Source organism: Vollenhovia emeryi, unplaced genomic scaffold, assembly GCF_000949405.1.
Source record: "Vollenhovia emeryi isolate VEMERY1.0 unplaced genomic scaffold, V.emery_V1.0 DF939180.1, whole genome shotgun sequence".
NCBI lineage: Eukaryota > Metazoa > Arthropoda > Insecta > Hymenoptera > Formicidae > Vollenhovia > Vollenhovia emeryi.
In genome coordinates, this window is record NW_011967186.1 from 359,757 (window position 1) to 384,785 (window position 25,029).

Consider the following 25,029-nt stretch of genomic DNA (forward strand, 5'->3'; position numbering starts at 1 on the left):
GCCGCTAGATGGCGCCAGCTGGTAGTTTTATGAATTACAAAGGGTCCGAGAGATGCGTTGCTCGAACTTGTAAATTACTTTGCAATGTGCGTCCGAAACAACCCAGGGAGAAGAAAGGAGTTATTTTGTCTACATTGAGGACCGGTTTTTCCAATCTCTTGGTAAGCTAACTAATAGTTAAAGAAAAACATTAACTATCAGTTGACTTGCCAAGAGTTTGGAACAACCGGTCCTAAAACTTGTAGAAAGCTTATTGTTAATCTGAATTGATAATGAAAACTTAGGGACGTTAGTCAAGATTCACTTTAAATAATAACCGATCAAAATTTTTTAACGTGCAATTTTAATACTCAGCGATAATTGACGGTAAAGAAAGTCGATATTGGTTGAAACCGACGTATGAACGAACGTGTGAAAATATTCGGTAAAACACTGATCCTCGAGTTCCTTCATTAATACGTAATCTTCGCTGTTAAATTTGTACTGTTGAATTTAACTCGATGAGCAAACAGTTGCCACTGCTCCTGCTCAATATGTCGTCAATTTAATTAAACACTGGAGTTAAAAGAAACCGCGGAATGGTGAATAAAAGATGTAGTTGATTTTTAACTGCATCTCGCGCTAAAATAATAAATTTTACTACGCATGACAGTTGAAAATAAGTGTAAGAACACGTTGCCTTTTATGATATCGAAATTACAGCATAAAGGTGTAAATGTATAAAAGAGCAAACTTTAAGTGAATTATCACATTTGAGCCATGCGAATTTTCATTAATCTGTCAAGTGAATTATTTTAAAATGCCGGTTATTAGCGACTCATCAAATTTTCGCTCCGCATTTGGTATCCGAATTTGGTCACCTTACCCTAACGACATTTCGAGTAGGAACAGTGGCGACTACTCATCGAGTCCCTAATAATTTAACAGCGTTCAGTCTCGCAAATTAAAGTCCTCAAAATTGGATCCGCTTTTCTGCAGCTTCGTGAACAACGATTTCGCCTCGTGCCTCTCTCGATCCAGCACGAGTTCCTTATCGATTCTTTTCAGTTTCGGTAGCATCGCCAGTACGATCAGCCTGTACTCCTTCTCTCCCTTCTCCTCCGCCTCTTCCCTCAGAAGAGGATTCCCTAGGACGACAAGCGTTTCCAAGTTCGGCAGGCGGTCCAGCTTTCTCAGTTCTGAAATCCCCGGGAGCTCGTTATCGCGCAGGTTCACGTAGTTCAAGCCGCGGCATCGCTCGCTGAAGCCGTCCAGACTCGCGAGTCTGTTGCCTCGCAGGTGTAGCGTCTTGAGATTCACGAGTTCTCCGAGGCCCTCGATCTTTTCGATTTGATTTTCGGCCAGGAAGAGCCGCGTCAGACTGGAACAACAGATTCCTGCGACAGGCAAAGTGTTGGAACGTTATTCGGGGTAGGTCCAGTCCCTCTCGGATCCCTCCTAGCTGTACCGGATTCTTGAGCTACCGTTCGAGAAGCTCGACGTCTCTCGCTTAGACCTCTACGATCGTCCTCGATCAAAGCTGGACACACACGAAGAAACTTAAGCAGTTCTTAGGACTTAAGAATTTCAACCAATCGAAATTGTCGAAATTTTCACCGTTGCTTTATAGTTTCAAAATGCCTGCTTACGTTCTCGACAGCCGTTTCCCTTAAGTCTTAAGTTTTCCCGTGTGCTCGGGTCTTCAATCTCGGAGGATAAACAACCGGCCCTCGTCTCACCTGCGGTGCTGATCAGCGCGTTGCCGCGTAGCTCCAGGGTCCTCAGGCTCACGAGGGCCCGAGGATCCACGGTCACCGCGCGAATATCGTTGTGGTTCAACTCCAGACGCTCGAGCGAGCTGTGGCGGATGCCGTACGTGTCCGTCAGCCTGTTTCGGTTCAGGGCGAGCTCCTAGATTCGAGATCTCACTAGCGCGGATCCGCGGGGGTTGTCGAGTTTCGAGTTTCGAGCTGAGAAGCGAGGCAAGAGTCCCGCCACGTGTTGTCACGTAAATAAAGTAGTATGTGTGCATCGGACAGTGACACCGTGTGTCACTGACAGACCGACACATGGAGGAAAGTCCCCTATTATGAGACAGGATCCTAATATGGGACAGCGGGGTTTCTGTTAAATTAATAGGCATCGTCGTCAGTTGATTCCACCATGAATTTACGGCCCTTGGAGCGAAATCTGTTTAGTGGAAAATTCGTCGTTAGATCGTTGCGAAAATAGATTTGCGATTGAATTTGGGTGTTGAAAACCTGCTGTCTCCTATTAGAAACCTATCTCATGATCGAGGACTTCCCTCTGCTACTTTATTTACCTGACAAGACATGGCGGAACTCTTGCGTTACTTTTCACCTCGAAGATAGCAGTCTAGCAGTACATGGAAGTCTGTGGTCGAACCCTCCATTGAGTGAGGAAACGAACGGAGTCACCTGTAGATACTGCATCGGTTTCAGCTCCGCGCTGGTCAGACGATTTCGGTCCGCCCGCAGCGTCTGCAGACACGGCATCGCCTCGAGCGCACGCAGTGCCTCCAGGGTCAGTTTGTTCCCCGACACATTCACGTAACGAACGTGCCCGAAGGACGCTATCACGCTGATATCCGTGAGACCTCTGTCCGAGGCGTCCATGCTCAGATAAGCGTACTCGCACTTCGCGGCGCATCTCCCTAAATTGTGAAGGCACTCGCCGGCCTCGGTGCGTGTCAGCACGCGTGTCTCGTGCTCGGCCTCGTCCGACGTTAACTCGAATGCGGGTTGGTTTTCCTCGCCATATTCCTCAGCTTCAACAAGCACCTTCCCACCTTCCTCCTTATCGTGGCTTTCTTCCTCCATGTATTCTTAATTGAAGTAAAATTGCATGTATCTCGAGTTTATTCGAGCCATTTGGAGCATTACGGTAGAAACTTTAATATCTATTTAATGTCATTAGTTTGATTAATGAAGGTTAAATTTAATCTAGCGGAAAATTAATTAACATTTATCTTCATTTATGAAGTATAAAATTCTCCAACAGCTAGAAACATATATGATAATATTTTAGTGTAAGAAAGATGCTTACATTACGTCAAACGTTATTTGCGAGAATCTAGCCTCTCTCCTTGACGCGTCAATAACGATGCATCAGATAACACATATCGATTAGAGTTCCAAACAAAAGAGAGAAGCGAAATCGATGCACAAGTTGTAAATGTGTACGGTTAAAAAAATATTTCGCATAATTTCTTTTCAGAAGAATAAACGCATAAAAATAGAATTTTCGTAAGGGGCACTGCATTTAATAAAAATGATTTAAGAAATTATTGATTATTTCGCGATTTTAAAGCAGTAGAAAAAGGTGTGAATGCAACATTTTTGGAAATATTAGTAAAAGCATTTATTGTAGAAATCCATGCGGTAGATAAAAGGCTGTCTCAGGATAGATAAAATTCGCCAGAGATGAACGATCGAAATTGCATTAGTCATTCAGTTGCGTTTAATAAAATATGAATACGATACGCGTGTACGTGCGAATCGCGAACGACGTGACGGCAAAGGAGTATCGAGACCCGTGGGTTTTTAACGAACTCTAACGCATCTCGATTCCTGCCATTGGACCCGTTGAGTGTCCTCCGCGACTCGTCGCTTACGATGCATGATCTCGCGGAGTTTCTTCAGTAGGATGAAGTTGTCCCTGAGAATTCGCGCCTGCCGCTCACGCTCCAGCTGCAGTCTCTTCGCATTGAACGATACGTGAGGTCTGACCTCCGGAGGGTTTACGTCCACCGTCGGTTTAGCCGTCTTGACCTGCGAGGCAATTCGGGTACAATCGTAAATTTTCTGACGACGTTACAGAGCGTGAAACATCCGGTTTTAGAAAAAGCAAACTATTTACCCCGGTTTTCACCAACGTCCTTTAACTTTGATCTTAATTTAATTCCATGATTTGTCTCTTTCTAAAGGAACAGTTAAAAAGAGACAAAGAATGAATTAAACTAATTGTAAGATCAAAGTTAAACGACGTTGATGAAAACCGAGATGAATCGATTGACCACCAAGGGCCACCAGTTTCACAAACGTCGGTTAACTGTTAACCAGAGTTCAGTCAGCACCCTATCTTTTTCTATCTTATCTAAGAAGAGACAGGGAATCAATTAACCTTCGGTTAGCAGTTAACTGACGTTTGTTAAACTCGTCCTAAGGCCCGGCTTCACCAAACGTCGTTTAACTTTAATCTCATAGCGAATTCGGTTGCTTGTATTAACCTGTGTGAAGTTAGTTAGTGTGAACTTTTGAAATTTCAAAATTCTAAAAGTTGTCCCAGGTTGTTCTAGACTTGTTCCAAATTGTTCGAGACGATCAAATTTATATCATGAACATTTTCTCGGGAAATTTAAAAAAAAAACGATTTTTCTATCTGGCACTCCAGTTTTCGAAAAACTTTTCGAGGTTGTTCCAAGTTGTTCTAGTTGTTCCGACCATTGTATTTTTCGCAATAAATTTTCTGCACTGACCGATTAATTAACAAATGTGGCCAGCTGTGGTCGTATGAAATTTGGAATGTTATTATTGTACTGGCAGTTTGAAGAAACTAATCTCTCATTTGTTTCTACGAAGATATCTTTATCACTGAGGTCGTTAGATCCTCGGAGCTTTCGTCGAGAGGAAGCCCGATGAAAGAAGCATCGACCGTTAAAATATTAAACGAGATCGAATCAAGAGCAACGTTTATAATTCATGAGTGCTCACCCTAGAACGGTGACGTTCGTACGCCCTTCGTTGCCAGGAAGGCTCGTCCTCGCTTCGTATCCTTCCCCGGTTCGACATCCTGCATACTTGATAGCGCGGCTGTTTGCACTATACATATAGCGCGAGTAACCAAGTTTCTCTGGCAACGGAAGCGTTCGCGATATTGATCTTTTTTCGACGCGCGAGAAGCACGCGGGCTTTATCGTCAGTGTTTACTTAACGTTACTTCCAGTGATAATATCCAGAATATCGATTTTTAGATTAACAATTTGAAAATCTTATGTTTTAAAGTGATGACACTTTCGCAATATAGTTTTCACACTTTTTAAAGTGGCGGAAGTTGCAAAATTGTTCTAAAAATCCGTATTATTTTACATAACTGAATATAAATAGATATTAATAGACGTCAATTAAGGTCTGTAAGTCTAAATCGGATAATTGATGGAAATATTTCACCTGCGTGCTATTGGAAGCTGCGATTGTAAAATTTTCCACGCGCGTTTTTAACATAAAATTTCCCAATCGAGATTTCTTCAACTGCAGCCCAAGACGCGACAGGCCACAAATTTAATTATGGAGCCACGTAATTTGCATGAGTTTCTCAAGAAAATAAATAAATCTTCATTTAATTTACACGAAGTCTGCGATTGCAAGTTACCGAGTTAAGATTTGGACGTTAGTTACGTGCACACGTGCGCGTGTCTCCATGCAGAAAATGGACGAAGAGCTAATCTCTCGAGACGACATAGGAAAACGAAGCCCCGCAGAACCTGCCCCTGTCCTCTTAGCCCGAGCCAAGCGAGTGCAAGCGGCTAACAATATGTCATACGCACGCACGTGCGGGCGTGTGTATCGTGCGTGCACTTCCACCCTTCGCAGACGCAGGAGGATACTGCGATTGGCGGAGGCTGCTGGACCAATAGTGCGCGGCAGGGGGCGGAGATTCGCTCATTCTCGTCCGAGCGCGTGAAATTTCTCCTTCGACGCGCTTCGATATTTATGCAAGCGTACGCGCGAGAGAAAACGACTCACAAACTCGACGGTAATTTTATAATTTTACAGCACTCTCTTGCTATTTTTTTTTCTATGGACATAGCTTACATTTTAATGTTATTTATTATATTTAAACGTGTGTCCGCGCGAAAGGATCCAAGAGGGTGAAGGATTTTAGAGAAACCGTCGGAGAAAGAAAAAAGGCAATTTTAAGGAACACTTCTGACACATAAATCAAGCCACACAAGTGGAGTCCTATCTTTGCTATTCATTGAATACCCGAAGGAAGAAAAAAATTGCGCGTTGACTTTTGTATCATCAAGCGAAAAACATCCGCTGTGACAAAGAGAAAGCGTAATAATTTGTTTCTACAGCGCCGTAAAGGACGGTATTGTGTAAAACGCAAGCGCAGGCAATAACGTAACAAAGTAACAAAGCGATTCAAGGACAAGAAACAGATGTGTCGTAAAAGAAGGGAAAACATTTCGAAACTTGAGAAAGATGTAAATTAGTTACAAAAGAGACTTTCTACCCGGGATTAACGATGCTCTCTGAGCTAACTTGGCTCTTATTTCCTTTTGATGTATGTATGTCCATACAATGGAAACATATTTATCACATACTTGTGTAGCAGTAAGATTATTGTAACTTATTGCCAGACTGAAAATGTATCTGCGTACTGGAAGAAATAATCCCGGGAAAAGGGCACCATTTTCCAGTGTCGTCTGAAGAAAATCCATTTTCTACACGGAGACACGTGCACGTGTGCAGCTAACACCCAAAATCTCAGCTCGATAATTTGCAATTTCACTCGCAGGCTTTAGGGAATGTAAATTAAATATAGATTTATTGGTTTTTCCGAGGAACCAAACGACAGAACAGCTATCTACTAATTTTTTGCGGTTATCTAGTTGTGCGGTCCAATCGGTGTTACCTTCTTTTATCGCTTTACATTTCTTATGACGGAAAGAAGTAGACATAATAAATATAGACTGAGCGTTTCATTGAATAAGCTGAAGCTTGCGGCCCTTGTCACGATGGTGAGACAGAGGAAGAAAGTTTTCTTATTGTTAACTCTTCTCTGTCTCTTTCTTTACAAGCTTCAGCTTATTCAATGGGACGCTCAGTCTATATTTACTGTGTCTATGGGAAAAACGCACTCAGCTACAGAGAGCAGCGATAAAACTTATTGTGGTCGATGAATCAATTTCGCTGTTTAGGGTAAGGTGACGAAATGCGGGTCAACAATTTAACGAGTCGCTAATAAGCGACATTTTTAAGTGATTCACTTAAATGTTGCTCTTTTATATATTTAAAACTTTACGCCTTATGGCTGTCTTTCGAGGGAACAGCAAACACTTGCGTACCTACTTCTCTCGGCTAGTTTATATTTTGTCCCTCATAAAAACCGGTCTTTCAGGCTAGTTTTTGGAAATGGCTGTCGTCGCGTGACCCGTAAAAATATGAATGGATAACAGAGACTTTAATAACACAAATGGATGAAATTCATAGGGCTCTCGTGTGATAAGCACAAATTATACCAACATTTTGTTGGACAATCGCCCGCTTTATCAAGATCGCGATTAAATATTTAGACGTCCACTCACTCGAACGTACGGAAGATGAACGGAATAGTGGGATTAACCGGAGAATCGGGGCTGCAATGTCGGTGTTCGAGAGGAGATGAAGGGGAGGGGGACAAAGAGGGAGGAAAAAAAGGATAAATGGGTATCCATGACCGGTAACGCCGTGGATCGCGCGCTCGCCGGAGGGTCGTTGATCTTAATCGCGCGCGGATCCTCGACAATGATCCTCTCAAACGGATGAGCCCCGCCACTCGAGAGAGACACGATGAAGACCTTCCCTCGAGGGGATACACACGCGGTGTTATACTATCTAAGCAGGCATCCGGCGACCGAAATGCGCACCCCCCTTCCTGTCCCCCCTGACCGATACACACTTCCCTGCGAAGGGAATAGCCAGCCAATCCGGATACTATCGTCGATCCCGCTGTCGTGTATCGCTCTGGCGATGTATCCCTTCGTACCATCAGGAGTGCGAAAAAAAATTTATGGCTGTCTTTCGAGAGAACAGCAAAAACTCGCGTACCTACTCCTCTCTGGGTTTTACTCGATTACTCCCTTACGTAAAACGTTTCAGGATAGTTTATGGAAATAAATGGCCTTCGTGGCGTGACCTGAAATATGAATGGATCGCAGAAACTTTAATAACACAAATTAATAAAATTATAAAGACATTTTGTCGGACAATCGCGTGCTTTATCAAAATCGTGATTAAATATTTAGACGTCCATTCACTCGAACGTACGGAGGATGAACGGAATAGTGGGATTAACCATACAACTTCGGTGTTTATTCGACAATATCTGGCATTTTTAATAGTACAGAAAATTTAATGCGAAAAATATTGCCTTAGTCAGGGTTTGAACCTGGACCTCCCTACACTCTAGGCGAGCGTCTCACGAATGCGACACTGAGGCATGTGTTTTCGCAATAAATTTCCTGTATTATCAAAAATTATATAGTCAAATAAACACTGAAGTTGTTAATTACTGCTGACGATAATGAAGAATTTTCTTATTTAATAATACAAATTAATAAAATTCACAAGGCTTTCATGTGATAAACACAAATTCGAAATATGAATAAGGATTAAAGAGCCGTGACAGGATGTTAGTGTCTAAATAACACAAGTAAATCTCGCGTAAATTGCATGGATTTTGTTTGCCAGTTGGGATTATTTATAATATTGGATTTTAAAGATCATTTTATGATACGAAACGTTTTTCCCTCCGGGTGAACTTTTCGGCTTCTTTTCGCAGCCTTTGATACATTAATTTGGAACGTCATGGAAAGAGTGTTAAACGATTATCTAATTAGACAAAAAAAGGACAGACTATTATTGTTTATCTATTTGTTACTTTGTGGATAAAATTTTTGTACAACACAATAGATTTGAATAGATAATAGGAGGACCTGAAATGGTTCCAACTTCAAGTTAGACTTCTCTGATAATGGCTACGTTCAGCAGAAAAAGCTGCTTTGCAACTGTTGTAAAATTCGTGAATCTGCTTGGCGTATGCTCTTAAATTCACTCAACATTAAAAGAATACGCCAATCAGACTCACGAATTTTACAACAGTTGCAAAGCAGCTTTTTCTGCTGAACGCAGCCAATCACGTAGAATACACGGGAAAAAATGCTGTTGAATTAAGCAAAATGAAGTTGCTTGAATTAAACGTTAACGTCACGGGCTGCCGCAAATAATTCACTGAATTGTATTTGCTATGGATTTAATTTTAAGCATTGAACTAAATATCCAGATTATTAAAACAACAATCTAATGTTTTTCATTTATTACTGCTGATGTTCTCTCAACGATTTTGTTTCAATTTATACACTGATCTAGTTGATACATCATTCTTTTTTCCGTGTAGGATTATGCATATCCTAAATTCCTTGCACACTACCCGAGTTTTACCTTGAAGATGATATATTTCCGGCCTCAACTCCGCTGTGTAAAAGAAAGTAAGAAGCTTTTCAAAGCACTTTGAGTATAAACGGCTCGCAACAAACTTGTCGAGTCCGGGTAACAGCGTTCTTTCGTTTATAAAATTATGAGACCAGATTGCCTAGCGAGTTCCCTCCTTTTCTCACCCTCGGGGGTGAGCGAGAGCTCCTTGTACACGAGCTACCCCGGAGGGTTGAATCAAGAAGCAGGCTGACTGGCTGGCCGGCTAGAGAAGCCCGTGATTCAGCGGCCTGGCAGAGGGAGAGACGGAAGGCGGTCCAGAGGCGTGTCGAGCAGCTCCCGGGTGCGAGCAGCGGGTGATCCAGCGTGGGGGGGACTCCGCGCGCTTTTCGGAGCACCAGTCTTCACCGAAGCACCGCATCGTGCGTGTCGTAGCGAGAGTGTTACCTCGCAATCATCTCGTGGTGAGTCGCGCGCAGGAGAATACGAGGTCACTCCTCGTCCTGTCACCTTTCGGGCTTGTTCCCCCCTACTCCGAGGAGCGGCGATCTCTCGCTCGGTATCTCGTATACACGCGGGGGTTGAAAGTGGTGAACATACAGTCGCGATCCAGCTCGGTCTCCGCGACGAGAAGGAGGAGGCAGTGTTCGAAAGATTCGGGCCCCTTCGTCCCTATCCCGTGGCGACGAAGATGATGCACGCAATGAGCGAGCACGCGGGCGTGGGTGTACTACCATTCGACGGAATGGGTCTGTACGAGCAGCCGCGGCCGCCCCGTTTAGTCTTCAAGATGCCGCGCGTCGTGCCCGATCAGAAAGCCAAGTTCGAGAGCGACGAGCTGTTCAGAAGGCTTAGTCGCGAGAGCGAGGTGAGTTCGCCGACCGGGAATCACCGGCGACAGTGGAAACGAACACGCTCGGATTCGCGAACAAGTCGCGTCAAGAAGGAAGTTGCCGTAAAGAGATTTAATCTACAGGAAATCTATAAATGCCTACATCTATAGGGAATTATTAGCATACGTGCGTCGTGTTCGAGGGATAAAATCATCACGTGTCGGGCACAATTGACACTTTCAAGAGGAAATACTCGCGGTTGACAAACACGTCAAGCGCGCGATGTCTTCTAGAGCAAACGCGCGCGAGGAAACGGCAGGGAAAGTTTCGAAGGGACTAATGCGTTCTCTCTAAAAGTCGATCAGTGCATTATCGCTGAAAACAGACTTAGTGCTATTCTTATAACTGTGAATCAGTGATAATCCACTGATTGACTCTTAGTGCCCATCTACAATAGAGATTTAAACCCTCAAAAATCTCAATAGAGATTTAAACCCTCAAAAACCTCAATAGAGATTTAAACCCTAAGCCTTAAGAAATTGACTAATCACAGTTGCGTATTCTACCCATACTTGACCGCGGTTGGTCAATTTCTTAAGGCCTAGGGCTTAAATCATTTATTGTAGACTGGGACTTAGAGTTTGTTCTGTACACGCGCCGCGCCGTAATTCAAACTCCGTTTGGAAACACGCGAACCAACAGTACAAATGTTATAATCGACGAGTTTAAACGACGGCTCCACAATTAGCCCTCGCAGACGTTCTTTTGGAGACTGGGAGGCCGATGAAAGTCAAATGTCACTTGTCGCAGTTGCAATCACGCCGCTATATTGGTTCTGCGAACTAATCGCCTGGTCTTGAGGTTCATTCATTACTATTCGCTCATCGGTCCCGGTCGGATACCTCGGGGAATGTCTTTCGAATTACGTGTCGCAATCTCGGAACGGCGAAGGATTTCCCGTTGCTCGCCGACCTGGAATACGCGATGCCGTAGGAATGTTGTCCTTTCCTCGAATGTGTCTAATCTGTGGATCACCCACGCAGCGAATTAGTATTCCACGTTCGCTTTTAACAACTTTTATCCGTGATTCATGGAGAAATCTTTCGAAGTGGCGCTCGAGAATCCGATGCTTTAGCCCCGCGAATGTCGTCGGGATAGTTGATTCGTTAATTGTTGAAACGACACCGGAGAAACATCGAGATTCTTTTCCTAGGTGAACGCTTATTTGGCAATCGTCAGGAAATTGCTAGGAAATATTGACTGAACGAGTTTTATCGTCGTAAAGTTATACCGTATCCGTGCTCGCGGCATCCACAATGCCGCGATTGATTTCTCGCGTTTGAATTGTGCAAAATTACATAATCGAGAAAACATTGACGAAGTATAACGTCTAAGAGCAGGTCTATAAATCTATATAGAGTCACTTACGCAAATTAAATGAGCTTCTTTTAAAATTCAAATTAATTTGCCCCGCAGCACTTATGTGCTGTTTGCACCTTTATTATCCGTCGGATAAAAAATTCCATGTTGCGACAACGTGTATGCATCGCTAACAGCGACATTTCCACTTTTCTTCTTGTAGGTGAGATACACCGGTTATAGAGATCGGCCGCTCGAAGAACGTCAAGTACGCTTCCAAAATGGCTGTCGGGAAGGCCACACGGAGATCGCGTTCGCGGCGACGGGCACCAATCTCCAGCTTGTGTTCGGCAACGCGTCCGGGAGCTATCCCGTCGATCCCAACGACTGCGACTTCGACAAGGAACACGGCAAGGTAAGTGGGCAACGCTTTTCAGCAGTCGTCTCGATTATCGTGGACCTTATCCCGATACCATATCATCATCCACGACCGGTTTTTCAAACACTCGTCCTGATCATTACAACCTGAAACACCGTCCCTAGATACCACGTTGCGAAAACGTCTATAGAAATAAGTTGATTTAAAGAAATAGAACTTGCACCGCGCGAAAATCTACAGGGAAGCAATTTCTGAAACGCCCCGAACTTGTAAATCCGCGAATTTTGGAATGCACTAATTTTTACTGACGTCAACTACGGACATTGAACTGGTTTCACGCGTAATTTATAAATATTGCGGAATTACGCGAGCTGCGTGAAAAGGACCCTCGGACTCGCCTTTCAACGTGTGGCTTAGACCCTGACAGCTCGAATCTGAAAACGGTGGTCGCCGAATACAATTGTGCGGTCATAATTGGTTAGTACTACGGCCAAATTAGGGGCCGTTAAGCATAGACGCTAGGGAAAGTTTTCGGGTCAGTGATTTAGTATCCGGCGAAAATCCAACGAAATCCGGCAGCCACTTCTCGAACAATGGCACCGACGTAACAAATGTCACCCACGCACCCGGGTTTTCTAAGAAATCGGGGCCTCCCGTCGCGGGGTCCAGTTCGGTTTAGGCGTCGGGAAACTGTCCTAATTTATCTTGAGCCAGGAACGAACGATCCTTTATCTGAAGCTGGCTCGAAGATAAAAATTGCACAGAACGAATTAAACGCAACACGATGGATATGTAGCGCTACCAGAGCGAACGCGTGTTACAGACGCGTGTTACGCATACAAAGTCTCTCGAAAGTTTCGATTGTCTTCTTCATTTTAAGGACCGCATAGCTGGATGGGGACGTCGACTAGCAATTTTGTACGCCGACGCTGTGGCCGACGCCTCGGCGTCGCCATCGCGATCGATAGCCGCGTCGTCGCGACGCCATTTTGCAAAGTGCGCGCGCTGCTGTTTTCGCGAATATCCGGAGTCATCCCCGATTATTTATGTTGCTGTTTTCGTAATTTTGCAAGTCTACATTTTACCTTTGAAGAAACAGTCAGTTTGTTATTTTACATATTTTATGAGCTTGTATTTTTCTATACAGTATTGTAATACATTTTTTTAGACAAATTCCCCGATTCAATTTGGTTTTTCCTCACTTTTTTAATGGTTTTAATGGTCACTTTTCGAAACTTCTACACCTCTAGTTGTACAGACATGCAACTGGCATTAGGCATTGAATTAAAATTCTGTCAAAGTGACTTTAATTTCTGTTAAATTTGCAATGAAGCTTAATTATTTATCACAGAGATCGGCAAAACGAAATAAATCTCACACTTCGAAATCGACGATCGTCCTTCCGCGTCACTTTGTTGCAACTCATATAAACGACAGAAAACTAAAAGCCCGTGTTAGTGGGCACCAGTGACAATTAACGTGTTAGAAATCCGTTAAACGCCGCCAGATGCCTCAAAGCTGCCACCGCCAGCCACACGGTATAATGGCTCGTAAATCTCCCTGGTTTCTCGCAATGGTCAAACGGAAAGTCCTAATAACCTCCTGAATTTCGATGCCCCCATTTTTTTCCAGATTTTTTAGGTCACCGACGTTTCCAAATATTTCTTTCACACAGTTTCTCCATGGAAATAAGATTTCGTCGAGTTCGATCTTCCTAAAAATTAATTCCCGTAGAATATAATCTCTGTCATCTCCGCAATTTTCAGTTTCTCAAAATTTTGCAAACTATATATCAACTGATCTCTTTCGCGAGATCGTATCTCGAGTTTCCCGTCCAGAATAACCATTTTGCGCGACTTTGCGAAAGCGAAATTAGCTGAATTTAACTGAAAGATCGTCGCAGTATCGAAGGTGCCTCGTGTTGAATATCCCGTTTGAGAAAGCGTAACCGATATCTTCGATTGTCATATATCTGTGTCGTTTGTCACTACATTCGTTATGGCTCCCGAAATTCTGCCCGGCGTCTCTACGGCCTCTTTCGTGCCGGGGTCTCCTTTTGCAAAAGGGACGACGTGGAACGGAAGCGATTCATTAGATCCTGCGCACGGAGCGCTGTGTTTACGGGACGACCCGCGGCCTCCTTTTTGTTTTAATCGACAATGAGCGAGGGAATAAAGAGCGGCGCGCGACCACACGTGCCCGCGTGCATTGTGCCCACCGACGTGCCCCGTCGGGCGATGTAATAATTAAGGGAGAGATTTTATTCGCGATCGAGATAAACGCGCGATAGAGCGAGCGCGCGTGCGGCGCCCGATAATAACCAAGCTTTTAAACCCTTTGCCCATCGAGCGGAAAAAAAGGAGGCAAAGGGCGCGGACATTCGCGCAATAATAAAGCTACGGAGATAGTAATCTTTGCGTTCAATTACGAACGAAATATTAACGGGAGGAAAATTTCGATGGCACTTGCGAGGGGTGTGCTGAAAAAAATGACGAAAAGGGATTTTCACAGAATCTCGAGAACTCGAAGGATCTTTCGGGGACTTTGTACGTTCTGAGATTAGACTGGCGCAGCAATTGTACCCTCCGAGTCGTAACGGGCCCTTCTTCGCCCAGATACTGCCTTAATTACAGAATTTATAGTTTGAAAACGATCCCGAAGGCACACGCATACATACACACGCGCACGCATCCTGTGCAGATCCTGCTCGTAAAAGTTGGACCGTATAGAACTGGACCCGGACGTGAGACAAAGGTGGATGCGCCACACTGACCGTGTGCCCCTCGCAAGCCGTCCTTTTTACCGTTGACGAATGTCTCGGGGTTGTTCACGGACCTCGGCGTACTGGACCCGGGCGCAAAAAGACGCCGTTCGGGCGACGCCCATCGGGAGGCAAAAAAGGATTGGCGAAATAGCCGGCCGTTTGTTTCGGGGGCATTTAAGTATCCTTCGCCCGCCCTTGCCGCCGATTTCTCACCCCTTTTCCCGCAGCGCGCCGCTCGTCTCTCTTACCGTTTTTCTTTCACCGCACTCTCGTTTTTTTTCCTCCGCTAATGCAAATGAGAAAGGGTTAGCAGCGCGGCGACGCGCTACAGTTTAAATAATCGCCTATTATAACGACCATTATGCGACGATAATGATTGTCACGCCCGTGCGCGCGGAAGGAGAAAAACAAATGTTTCCAACTGTTCTTTCCTCGTGAGAACGAGGAAGGCGACGGCGATGACTAATGACGATGTGTCGTCCACTCCTCTCCTCGCCGAGTCTCGTCGTGGCGGCTTTTTGCGCGTCTCGTTGCCGCGCGGAATATACATGTCCCGCCGATTCGTTCCGCGATGAGATACGAGGCGAAGATATCGCCGCAATTAATTACGAGAGCGAGCACGCAAAGTGCCGTTGCTCCGATCTGAAACGATAAGCGCGCGCGATCTTCAAGGTAACAATTGCACGTCTTTTTCCGCCGATTAACCGCTCGATGAACGCTCGTGAGCCCCGAGTCGAAATTTTGGTACTACTTTGACACTTTTAAGGATAATTTACACCTTAGCTGATCTATACACCTACATAGACCAGCAATAATCTAGTTTGATGATTTTTTTACTCCTCCTTTGAATCTTTAATTCTAAAACTTTACTTGATCTCTTACTTAAAAGAGCCACTTAAATGCTAAATTGGTAAAAGTAGAAATTTCCGACACTATCAGTTTTTAAGTAGGAGTAAATTTTGTACTTGCAGTTCGGCCTCTTTATCTACTGTCTTAGGTTCTACTATATAACAGAATAGAAATTTAAGGGTTAAACATGGGGCGATGATTTCGACTCGGGAGAGTTTTTAAATCACGTGTTTCTTTCAAATTTTCTACGTAATGTAATTTTATTACGACCAATAAGTTTACGAGTCTCGCTACTGGAAATATAAAATTACGGTCTCACTTGGAAACAATAAAACCTAAGTAGAAGACGTTCTCACGAGGAAATGGCAAAGGACACGTGTGTTATGAATATTCTTGCGTCGTGAGCAAGACGTATTTTCCTGCTTGCGTTTCATACTTATGTTAATATGCGTACCGCGTAAGATTTAACGCATAATGAGCCCGTTTCGCCTTATCTGCAGGCGCATTAATATGCATAAGATATTGCGCGAAAGAGGAACTTTCTGCCTCGTGCAGGAACTGCTCTTATCGCCTCGCGTTTGCCGCGAGATAAGAAGGCCTTCCTTGAGATTCAATCGGGATGTAGAGGCGCGCAAGAAAATCGGCATTGAGTGCAAACCAATTTGCTGTAAATTGTTTCACTCCTAAATATCTCAACACAAAAGCTTGATTATTGTTATTTGTTACTGGCAACTTAAAGAGATTTCTATATCTGAACACAATTGTTCTGCACGCGATAGAAAAACCGAGTTTTTCGAAAGACGGAAACCTGGGACCCGCGTCCTTTGACAGCAGTGGCCGCGAGCGGATTCGATTGCGGAAAAACGTTTAAGACCCCGCGTGGTCGCACCCCGCGGCTCGATTATTACTGCATAAAAATACACCCCGCGGCGCATTGTCGGCGACGCAGCTGTAAGCGCTGTGCGAAAGAATGTAACGAGACGTAACGTCGATTTACCACCGCCGGGGCATTCGTTCGTTCGTTCGTTCGCGCGCGTGAATTAATTGCATTATAAACAGATCTAGCTGCGTGCGAACGACAATTCGGCATTCTAGTAACTTGAGAGAAAAAAAACGTGATAATATAACAAAATATAACCATTTATCGACGCTATAAATATTGAATTACATGTTTAAAACTTGATTGTGAAATTGGGAACGAGATACTGCACACAAAGTCCAGGTCGTTTCGATCTTTGACTCATTTCGTTGATTGCGTGTCGCCGTTTGTTACGTCGGGATCACACAAACACGGTCTCGACTGGTTTTCCCCGAGCGTTCTTGACCTCGTAATAATATCTGGGCTCCCCGGTGGGAGCCCAGACCGGAAGTCGGGTCGTTTGCCAGAAAATAAAATAACACCGTGTTGCATCGTCGGCGCCGAACCCGGTAATCGTTAGCTTTTTCGAGAGCCTCCCATTAGACTTTACTCGGAAAACACCGCCTAGCAATATTCCGGGATTAATTGGTAGACATAAAGAAAGCCGGGAAAATGACGCAGATAGAAGACGTCCAGTAGATCGAAATTATATTTTTACAATTTTTCCCTCTTTCTTTCTCTGCATCCACCTAACAAGTGAATCGGACACCTTTTGTATTTTGGCTAAGTTATAAAATTATATGATTCCTAATTTTCAAGGATTTACTTATCACGTTTTACATATTTTTCATGCTGCGACAGTAAGAGATTAGTCACGGCGAAGCGTTAAATAAAATTTCTCTGATATTGTAGACATCTCAAGATACATCGCGCACGACTGATGGGTTAACGCAATTTTTTTAATCCATAAAGATCGCGACGAGTCGAAATACGCGAGTCGTGATAAGAGTACGCGCGGTGAGTTTTCACGGCGAGGATTGTGCAAACGCTATATCGGCATGAAAGTTACTCTTGCTCGTAATTGACTTCTTACGATCAACGTAGTTGATCTCGCCTCTCTCCATCTCATTTCTCCCATCATTTCGAGATAGACCGCGAGGCCTCCCCGTACCTTCCAATCTACGTAATCGTTCTCCGGAAATAAGGAACGTTCGCCGTTGTCGAACACAGAGGAGAAAGGGTCCGAAGGGGGGGACGAAAGAACGGGGGGGGGGGAGGAAGGGGCGCGTGATTGAAACTTGCTGGTCGTGGCACGTAATGGAGCCCTTCTACAACCCACGCCGACGGATTTTGCAAAAAGGAAGATCGAAAAAGTTGCCGCGAGCGAAACGAGATGACGGTTTTGAGAGGAGCCCGACGTGCCTCGTCATTTTCTCCCGTGGATTTCAAGGAAGAGCGTTCAAATTAACAAAATAACGTTCCGTCACGACGAGAATACTGAAAATATCAATATCGTTTTGATCGCCGTTAATCTATAATCGCTCATTTATCAATACTGGAGAAGAGAATTGAAATTCATTAGCTCTTAGAGGTGACGTCATTGAAACAGCTACTAATTATTTTAATTAGCACCAATATTCCCCGAAACAGTGAGTCGCTGATCAAACGTTAATAACATAATTGTTAAAAATAATGTTTGAAATTACTACTTTTAATGAAATAACAATTTCGATGATGAGATAGAGGAATCGAACTATTCAGCCCTTTTAAACTTTCAAGTCTTTTCGATCCTGACTTTATCGGTCGAATAACATTTGGAGAGAAGAGAACAAATCTATTAATGACTCGTGCTGTGTCATAACGAATAAAATGTTATCGTTACGCGAGACACATCATCAGATATGCCACCGATTTCTTTCTTGGAAACTGAGGGAATTATTAATTCGCTACCTATTTCAATACTGGAAAACACATCTCGCTCCTACTCCCACGCAACTGATCCTGCACGCAACAAAACTGTTCAACGCAAAGCAAATTTCACCTCAAGACTCCAAAGTCCGCAAGTCTCTCCACCGATCCCGAGACCATCCCGACCGCCCGTCAAAATCCACGATATCGACGTCCGATGTCCCGCTGACATCAGCAACGAGCACCGTAACGACTGCGTTCCGCCCCGACGGCGATGTTCCAGGTACACTTACGCTCGCACTTGATCATGAACGGAGTGTGCGTGAGGTGGCGAGGCTGGATTGACCTGGACCGGCTGGACGGCGTCGGCTGTCTCGAGTACGACGAGGAGCACGCCGCCGAGGAGGACGCGCTCCTGCGCGACCAGCTCGAGCGTTACAACCAGCGGCTGCGCGACTTCGAGGAGAAGCAACGTACCTACCGGGGTGGCCCGGCGTCGGCGCAGCCGCCTCATCTCAATCATCACTATCACCACGACACGCACCACGCGACCAGCCACCACCATCACCATCACGGCCACCACAGCCGGCACGTGGGCGGCGCGGGTGCCACGGGTGCCACCGCGACCGGCATCGAGCCCCACTTGCCACATCGCCAGGATCCCGAGATGGAGGTGCGACTACGGGCCTACTGAGGCTTGCGTAGACTCTCCGACTGTCCCCGATGATGGTAAACGACGACGAGTCCCCTTTCGGTCTCTCGAGGGTGACGCCCGTCGTGCCCCAGCGCGAAACGGAATTTACGGCCCGACGAGGAACGATACCGATGCCCGGCCTGTTCTGCGACGTCAACGAGCGTGTTCGCGTGCCGTCTGATCTCTAACGAAAAAATTACTAGTCAAATTTGAGTGATATGTAATTATTAAAAGTAATTTTCGTTATAGCTCTGGCTGTTAATCGGCGCCTTCGCGGATCTGCACGCTCGGTGGAAATGTCCATTTCGCTGCCCAGCTTACTTAAAATACCCCGGCTATAGCCGGATTTTGTGATACGCGAGCTTTGCTCTGAGGAGCTAGCGGGTCCTCGGGAGATTTTTAAAAAGCCATATGGCGTTTCCTTCTTTCTTGGTACCGTAGACTCGCGTTTTACAGCGTGCTTTTAACGACGGTGACACAACGATAACCGGTCTTCATTCAAATCCGCGATTATAATTTTAAGTATATTTTTGTAGAGACGCGCGTCCCACGGAGGGCAAAGCGGGGTTTCTGCCGTCGAACGATCGGTTGATGAAATCGATGTTTACGGCGTCCCGTCTTGCGCAAAAGGAAAGCTACTCAACACCACGTGGGGAGTTATGGGATGTTCCGTAAATAAATAATATCGGATAAATAATATTGGCTCGCGTGGACTCGAGAGTTTTCAACGACAGATATTATTTATTTAATCGTTCGATTTTGGTGAATTTCTCGCAAAACGTTCGATCAGGCTCACGTAATTATTTTGTCTCGACGGACGTTGCTCCGTTTGTGTAATTAATCGAACTTCAGGGAAGTTGTTGGCGAAGCTGTATGTAAATATACTTAAAGTTGACCCACAGTTATAAAAAAAAAGCAATTGTTATATATAATTATAAAAGTTTTGTGTATAATATATTTAACGATTCGAGTCCGATGCTTTCCGACATTTTATCGCGGTTTTTCCTCACGGGAAAATAACTTTTTCGACTTGTGCGTCATTTAGCGCTTTCAAATACGCGCGATGAAGGCCGGGATCGACCCTGACCTTACCATTACTAATCATCCGCGCAATCTTTCCGTTTACATCGTTGATATCCGAGTACGACTTTTCCTCACAGGTGTCGAATGTTTCCACGCATGTCAGGTACCAAAATGAAGGAGGCCGTTTCACGAAGACGTTACATCATTTTATCATTAAAATGATAAAATAATGCGCGTCTGACCTGCCAAATAAGCGTTCGAAAATTAAGGCGCTCGTAGCGCGTACATTTTACGCTTTAACCCTGCAAATTTTCAGGCCGCGTGACTGAACCAAGCACCGATCTTAAACAGCATTATATTGAGATACAATTTAACGTAATTTTTACAATATATTCCGTCATGGAGCAACAATAATTGATTAGCTCCGTCGCAGAACAGGCACTTTTATATCAGACAGCGTGATTTGGCGTACATCTTTGAGAACGCGTTTTACCCGCGATGCTTCCTTTTATTAATTATCTTAACACCTCTGAGCATTTTAAAAGAAATATACACTTCTGCGAATATAAAAAATTTATGCATCTACGAATCTATCTTCTCTTCCAAATACGTGCGATCCTCTCTCTAATTTAGTAATTCAATTGACGTTGTCGAGCCTCGTAATTTTTCATGGAATAAATCTTTTATATAGAAGTAATGTCTCGTGACTACTGAACAGAGGAAAGAGAGAATCGGTTTCCAAATTTTACGTGAAAGGTATCGTGTCTTGAATCGTCTTCCGCTGTCGCGAGAAAGGGCCGTCGCGAGTTTCGCGACGCATCTCGCAGAGGCACAATGGCCGTAACGATTGTATCATCGAGTGTACGACGGCTCGCCGGTGATGGAATACGTGAATCACGATGATTCCCGGCGTTCGGCTAACGAGCACGATGAATCATCTGTCGATCGTTGCGTCTGCTTGCGTTTCACGTTTAAGTTGAACACGCGATCGTCGTGAGGAGGAAACTTTTTGTTACATTGTACATATTTGTAAAGAGTTTATAAATTAAAGATATCATTTGCGTCGTATTCTCCGCCTGTTTCGACCTGTCCCCCCGCTCACACCGAAATATTCTTGTGTAATCGTGACGAGTGTATTAAGATTATTGAATGGTACGTATAGTTTATGCGCAATTCCCCCTCGGTTACATTATTAGATGTTAATTTACCCGTCGGATCTTGTCGCATTAATGGATACGGAGTAATCGCCATAATTCTAATCATTCCATTATTCTAGGAATTCGCACTATGTATTATTAGTAATACAAATAATACCAAGAAGATTTCTAAAAGACCAGTACCGTTTAATCTATTCCCGTATTTTTCTCTCAATATTTCTCACAGGGAAATGAACATTTCCTAGAGCGCTCGTTCGAAGGAATGTAACGTCTAATTCACGCGAATCAATTTCTGAGAAATTCTATAACATACATACGATCAAACTGCCGCTGCAACGAATGACCAACGGTTTCTCTGACGAAGTCAAACTGTCAGGCAATGACCCATTAAAGCATGACACGACAGTTTCGCCGCGTCACCATTTTAGCCTGTCCCATTTTGTCGAAGATATCTGACCTTGACGTTTCAAAACTGACAGGCCTCTGCACCTTTTTACGGAAGTAGGACACATGGGAAGAATCGGCAGGGGCCCAAAAGAAAAGCATCTTCGCAACGGAATGAAACACTCCATGGGGCTATTAATCATCATCCCCTGTGGTCTACCTCGCAAGAGGTGTCCAAGGATGCTACTCGAGATACAACCGTGAAATTGGAAAGTCTCAAGTAAAAGGAACAAGCCCTTTTCTAGCTCCGAAATAGCAAAGTCATTGTTGTGTCTTTTACTCGAAGCGTTAACTGCAATACGAATGAAACAGCGGCCTCGGACGAAACGATCTTAACATCTCTTTTAACTACGATACTTTTGTAGAACGAACTTGCGTAATTGTCGTGAAAGAAACTATCAGCCGTTGTTGAGATCCGAAATTCTGAGGGCCCGTCAACTCGCGTACTCGCGTAAACTACGCGGTCGGTGTCGCGCGCGTGGTTTTAGTTTGTCGCTTATACTTGGCGCGAGACACTGCCGTGTCTCGTGATAATACATTTCACAGCCTCGTCGCTATTTATCAGTCTCGCATTAAAATGGAAATTCCTGAAACGCCGACACAAAGAATTGCATCGAGACTTATTCTTTCGAAACACTCGAAGCTTTGGACAAAAGCAACTGGTACCTATGGTCGGAAACTGTCTATAGAACAGGACGAACAATTGTCGAGAATTAATTTTGAGAATTCGAAGCGTGGATGCTGCTTGAAATGAGCAATTCGTGATTGCCGATCGCCCATGACGATTGAATCGCGACACGATTGAAACATACGACGGGGTCGTCGCCGTTAACGCATCCTAATCCTGCGCGTATTTGCGCAGCGCGAGGGCGGGAAAGGGATCCCTTCCGTCGTCCTTGCAGGAATAACGCCCGTGGGCGTTGAAGCGTGGCGCAATCCGGGATCATTATCCTGACCCCGGCAAATCGGATCTGCGAATCTCCCCGTCGAATCGGCTTTATTGTTTCAAACGACGCGGGATCGCTCGATAAACGGAGGAGACGCCGGACGGGAACACGTCGACTCGCGATTTAAGGACGAATAAAAACCGGTTCGACGGGAGAAACGAGACAGGGCTCTCTCTCTCTCTCTCTTTGCAGTTGCGCGAAACTCGGCGCAAGTGTAACACGATGACGCCGTGCATTCCGGCGCAAAGGAATTCTTATAAGAAGCCCTACGAAGGGTGACCCCTTCTTCCTCCCGTCTTCAGGACCTTCGACTCGTTCGTTGACAGTATCGAGTGACCCTGCGAAGGGAGTAACCTTTCGCGATTATTCGATGCGAAAGACTCGGGTGCGACGGCGCGAAGTTGATAATGAAAATCTCGCTCTCCCTCCAGTCGAGTTGACGGAGCGACGAGAGAGTTGAAGACCAGGACATTCAGGACGACCGCAATTCGAGAAAGAAAAATCCGAATCGCGCCCGATTGGAAGTAACCGTAGCGCTATTTTCAACACCCGCACTTGTTAATTGTTCCATTATATATTTTCTCGTAGAGTTGAATAATTCAGGACGCTTTGCGAAACCGTAAGATTTAACGGAGGATCTAGATCCTTTAGAGCATGAATAATATTTCCGACATTCGGACCCTTTGGTGTACCTACACGATAAACGTATTTTTATAGCGAGATAAAAATATCTCGCGGGCGTTGCTTAACGCATTAACAACAACTTTCTCACGTCTCGCGGGGCTTCGCGAAGGATTTTTATCGTTGGAGCCGCTACCGGCTTCCTGTGGTCTGCAGATAAAAGGGCTATCGCGCACCTATCGTTACGATGTACTAACACGAGTAACCGATTATTTTTTATTAAGTTGTCGAAAGTAACGACACAGGAACCACATGCGACAGATAAGACCGCCCTGATAATTCGGCCGTCTCTTTGCAATTCGTTTCAGAATAAACTTTCAGCCGAATTAAATTCAAACTTATTGAAATACGTATAAACTGAACGTAGCTAACGTCAATTCGAAACCATCTTTAAGCGATACTGACACAATTGGCTTCAAATGCGACATACGCACTTGTGTGTATAAGTCAGGGTTGGGTAGTGTCTAGTTAAAAAGTTAAATAATTGTAACTTAACTTAGTTACGGTATAAACTGTTAACTTTTAACTTAATTTAGTTATATTTTATCGGTAACTTTTAACTTTTAATTTACCTTTCTTAAAATTAGCCTTGCCATAAATAAAGGCGCCGCGAGACGCCGCGCGCCTGTCTATATTGGCAGTTCCTCTGTTCCAAAATTCAATCCCAGCACTAAAAATTTATACGTTGCGTGCACTATAGATCTTCAACGCTGACAGTGAATTTTGGAACACAGCCATTTAGTATATGGGACTTTGATCCTCGAACTCACGTGAATTTGTTTGCATATGAAACGGACCATATTCCGTGTTGTGCGATTGATTGTCCAAACGCTGGTCGTGAAATTCAAAGCAATTTACGTGATCGCGAGTTTCCAAAATTTTGTGTAGAGATGAAACAGATTTGACTTTGGCTTCTTAATTTCTTTTTATTATTAACTCAACTTTTAATTCAACTAATTTCATTATGGGTTAACTTGTATCTTAACTAAGTTAAATTTTCAAAGCTGTTTACTTTAACTCAGTTTTAAAAAAATAGGTAACTTACCCAACCCTGATATAAGTAGATACCGTTTATTATTATGATAATAATTAACGATAGTAGATATAATTAATTTTTATAATAATTCTTCATATTGGTATTTTATTTTCTTCTTTTTTGCGAAAGACGAAAAGGAAGATACCTGGAAAGCAATTGTCGCTTTGAAAGAAGTCGCCATCGCAATGAAACGGGAATCCGAAATTCGCGCGGTGGAAGGTGACAATCAGGCGTTTGGGCTCGTGTATCGCTTTGTACTTGCCGAAAACAGTCGTATTGTCCGCGGGGGGCGGGGGTTGAGAAACCGGTCACCCGCCGCGACAGGCCCTGCGGGCGATCGCCGCATCTGCCTTCGATTTATTCCCAATCGTAATTGATGACTCTCTCTCTCGCCCTTTTCGGAACTTCTGCGGGGCCCGACGAGAGAGGAGCCGACCGACTTTCGAGTGGACGAAGCGACCCCGTCGTTGTTGTGATTTTGCATAATGGGGAGGGCACAGAGTCGCGCTTACGGCGATAATTTATGGCGACACCGATCGGGCCCGTTCATCGAACTGTGATAATCGAGTGTGTCATCGATACGGGACTTTGAAGAATAATCTTGCCCCGAAAGACACATCTACAAATGTCACGCGTATCTCGTAAAAGAGAATCGCAATTAAAGACTATCTTCCTTTTTGTGTTTCGCGAAAAAGGCGGGACGTAAAGTACCGATATAAAAAATTGTCTAGTTAAATAAAAATCTTTTTGTATAAGTGTATATATATACAATATATAAATTATAGATAATATCGTCGCTGTAACATTATAGTGGCTATATTTTGAAAACTAATTGTCGCGAAATGTTGGGTTCATTAAAAAATTTCTTTATATAAGAGAATGTTATACGCGATGGAATG

General features: G+C 44.3%; 3 protein-coding genes across 3 annotated transcripts; 1 reads left to right on the top strand and 2 right to left on the bottom strand.

Annotated features, from left to right (window-relative positions):
* Window positions 1–841: 841 nt before the first annotated feature.
* LOC105563186 (leucine-rich repeat-containing protein 23-like) lies at window positions 842–3,245 on the bottom strand. Its single transcript, XM_012014565.1, has 4 exons — window positions 2,341–3,245; window positions 1,629–1,867; window positions 1,448–1,519; window positions 842–1,376 (listed from the first exon to the last, which is right to left on the bottom strand). The coding sequence occupies exons 1-4, from the start codon at window positions 2,817–2,819 to the stop codon at window positions 931–933; spliced, it is 1,236 nt and encodes a 411-aa protein (XP_011869955.1). The 5' UTR covers window positions 2,820–3,245; the 3' UTR covers window positions 842–930.
* Window positions 3,237–5,671, bottom strand: LOC105563088. The gene is made up of 2 exons (XM_012014396.1): window positions 4,713–5,671; window positions 3,237–3,770 (listed from the first exon to the last, which is right to left on the bottom strand). Exons 1-2 carry the CDS (start codon window positions 4,788–4,790, stop codon window positions 3,543–3,545), a joined length of 306 nt encoding a protein of 101 aa, XP_011869786.1. The 5' UTR covers window positions 4,791–5,671; the 3' UTR covers window positions 3,237–3,542.
* Window positions 5,672–9,584: 3,913 nt separating this feature from the next.
* On the top strand, window positions 9,585–20,933 carry LOC105563087 (protein big brother-like). Its single transcript, XM_012014395.1, has 3 exons — window positions 9,585–10,065; window positions 11,613–11,804; window positions 18,432–20,933. The coding sequence occupies exons 1-3, from the start codon at window positions 9,889–9,891 to the stop codon at window positions 18,840–18,842; spliced, it is 780 nt and encodes a 259-aa protein (XP_011869785.1). The 5' UTR covers window positions 9,585–9,888; the 3' UTR covers window positions 18,843–20,933.
* The last annotated feature ends 4,096 nt before the right edge of the window (window positions 20,934–25,029 follow it).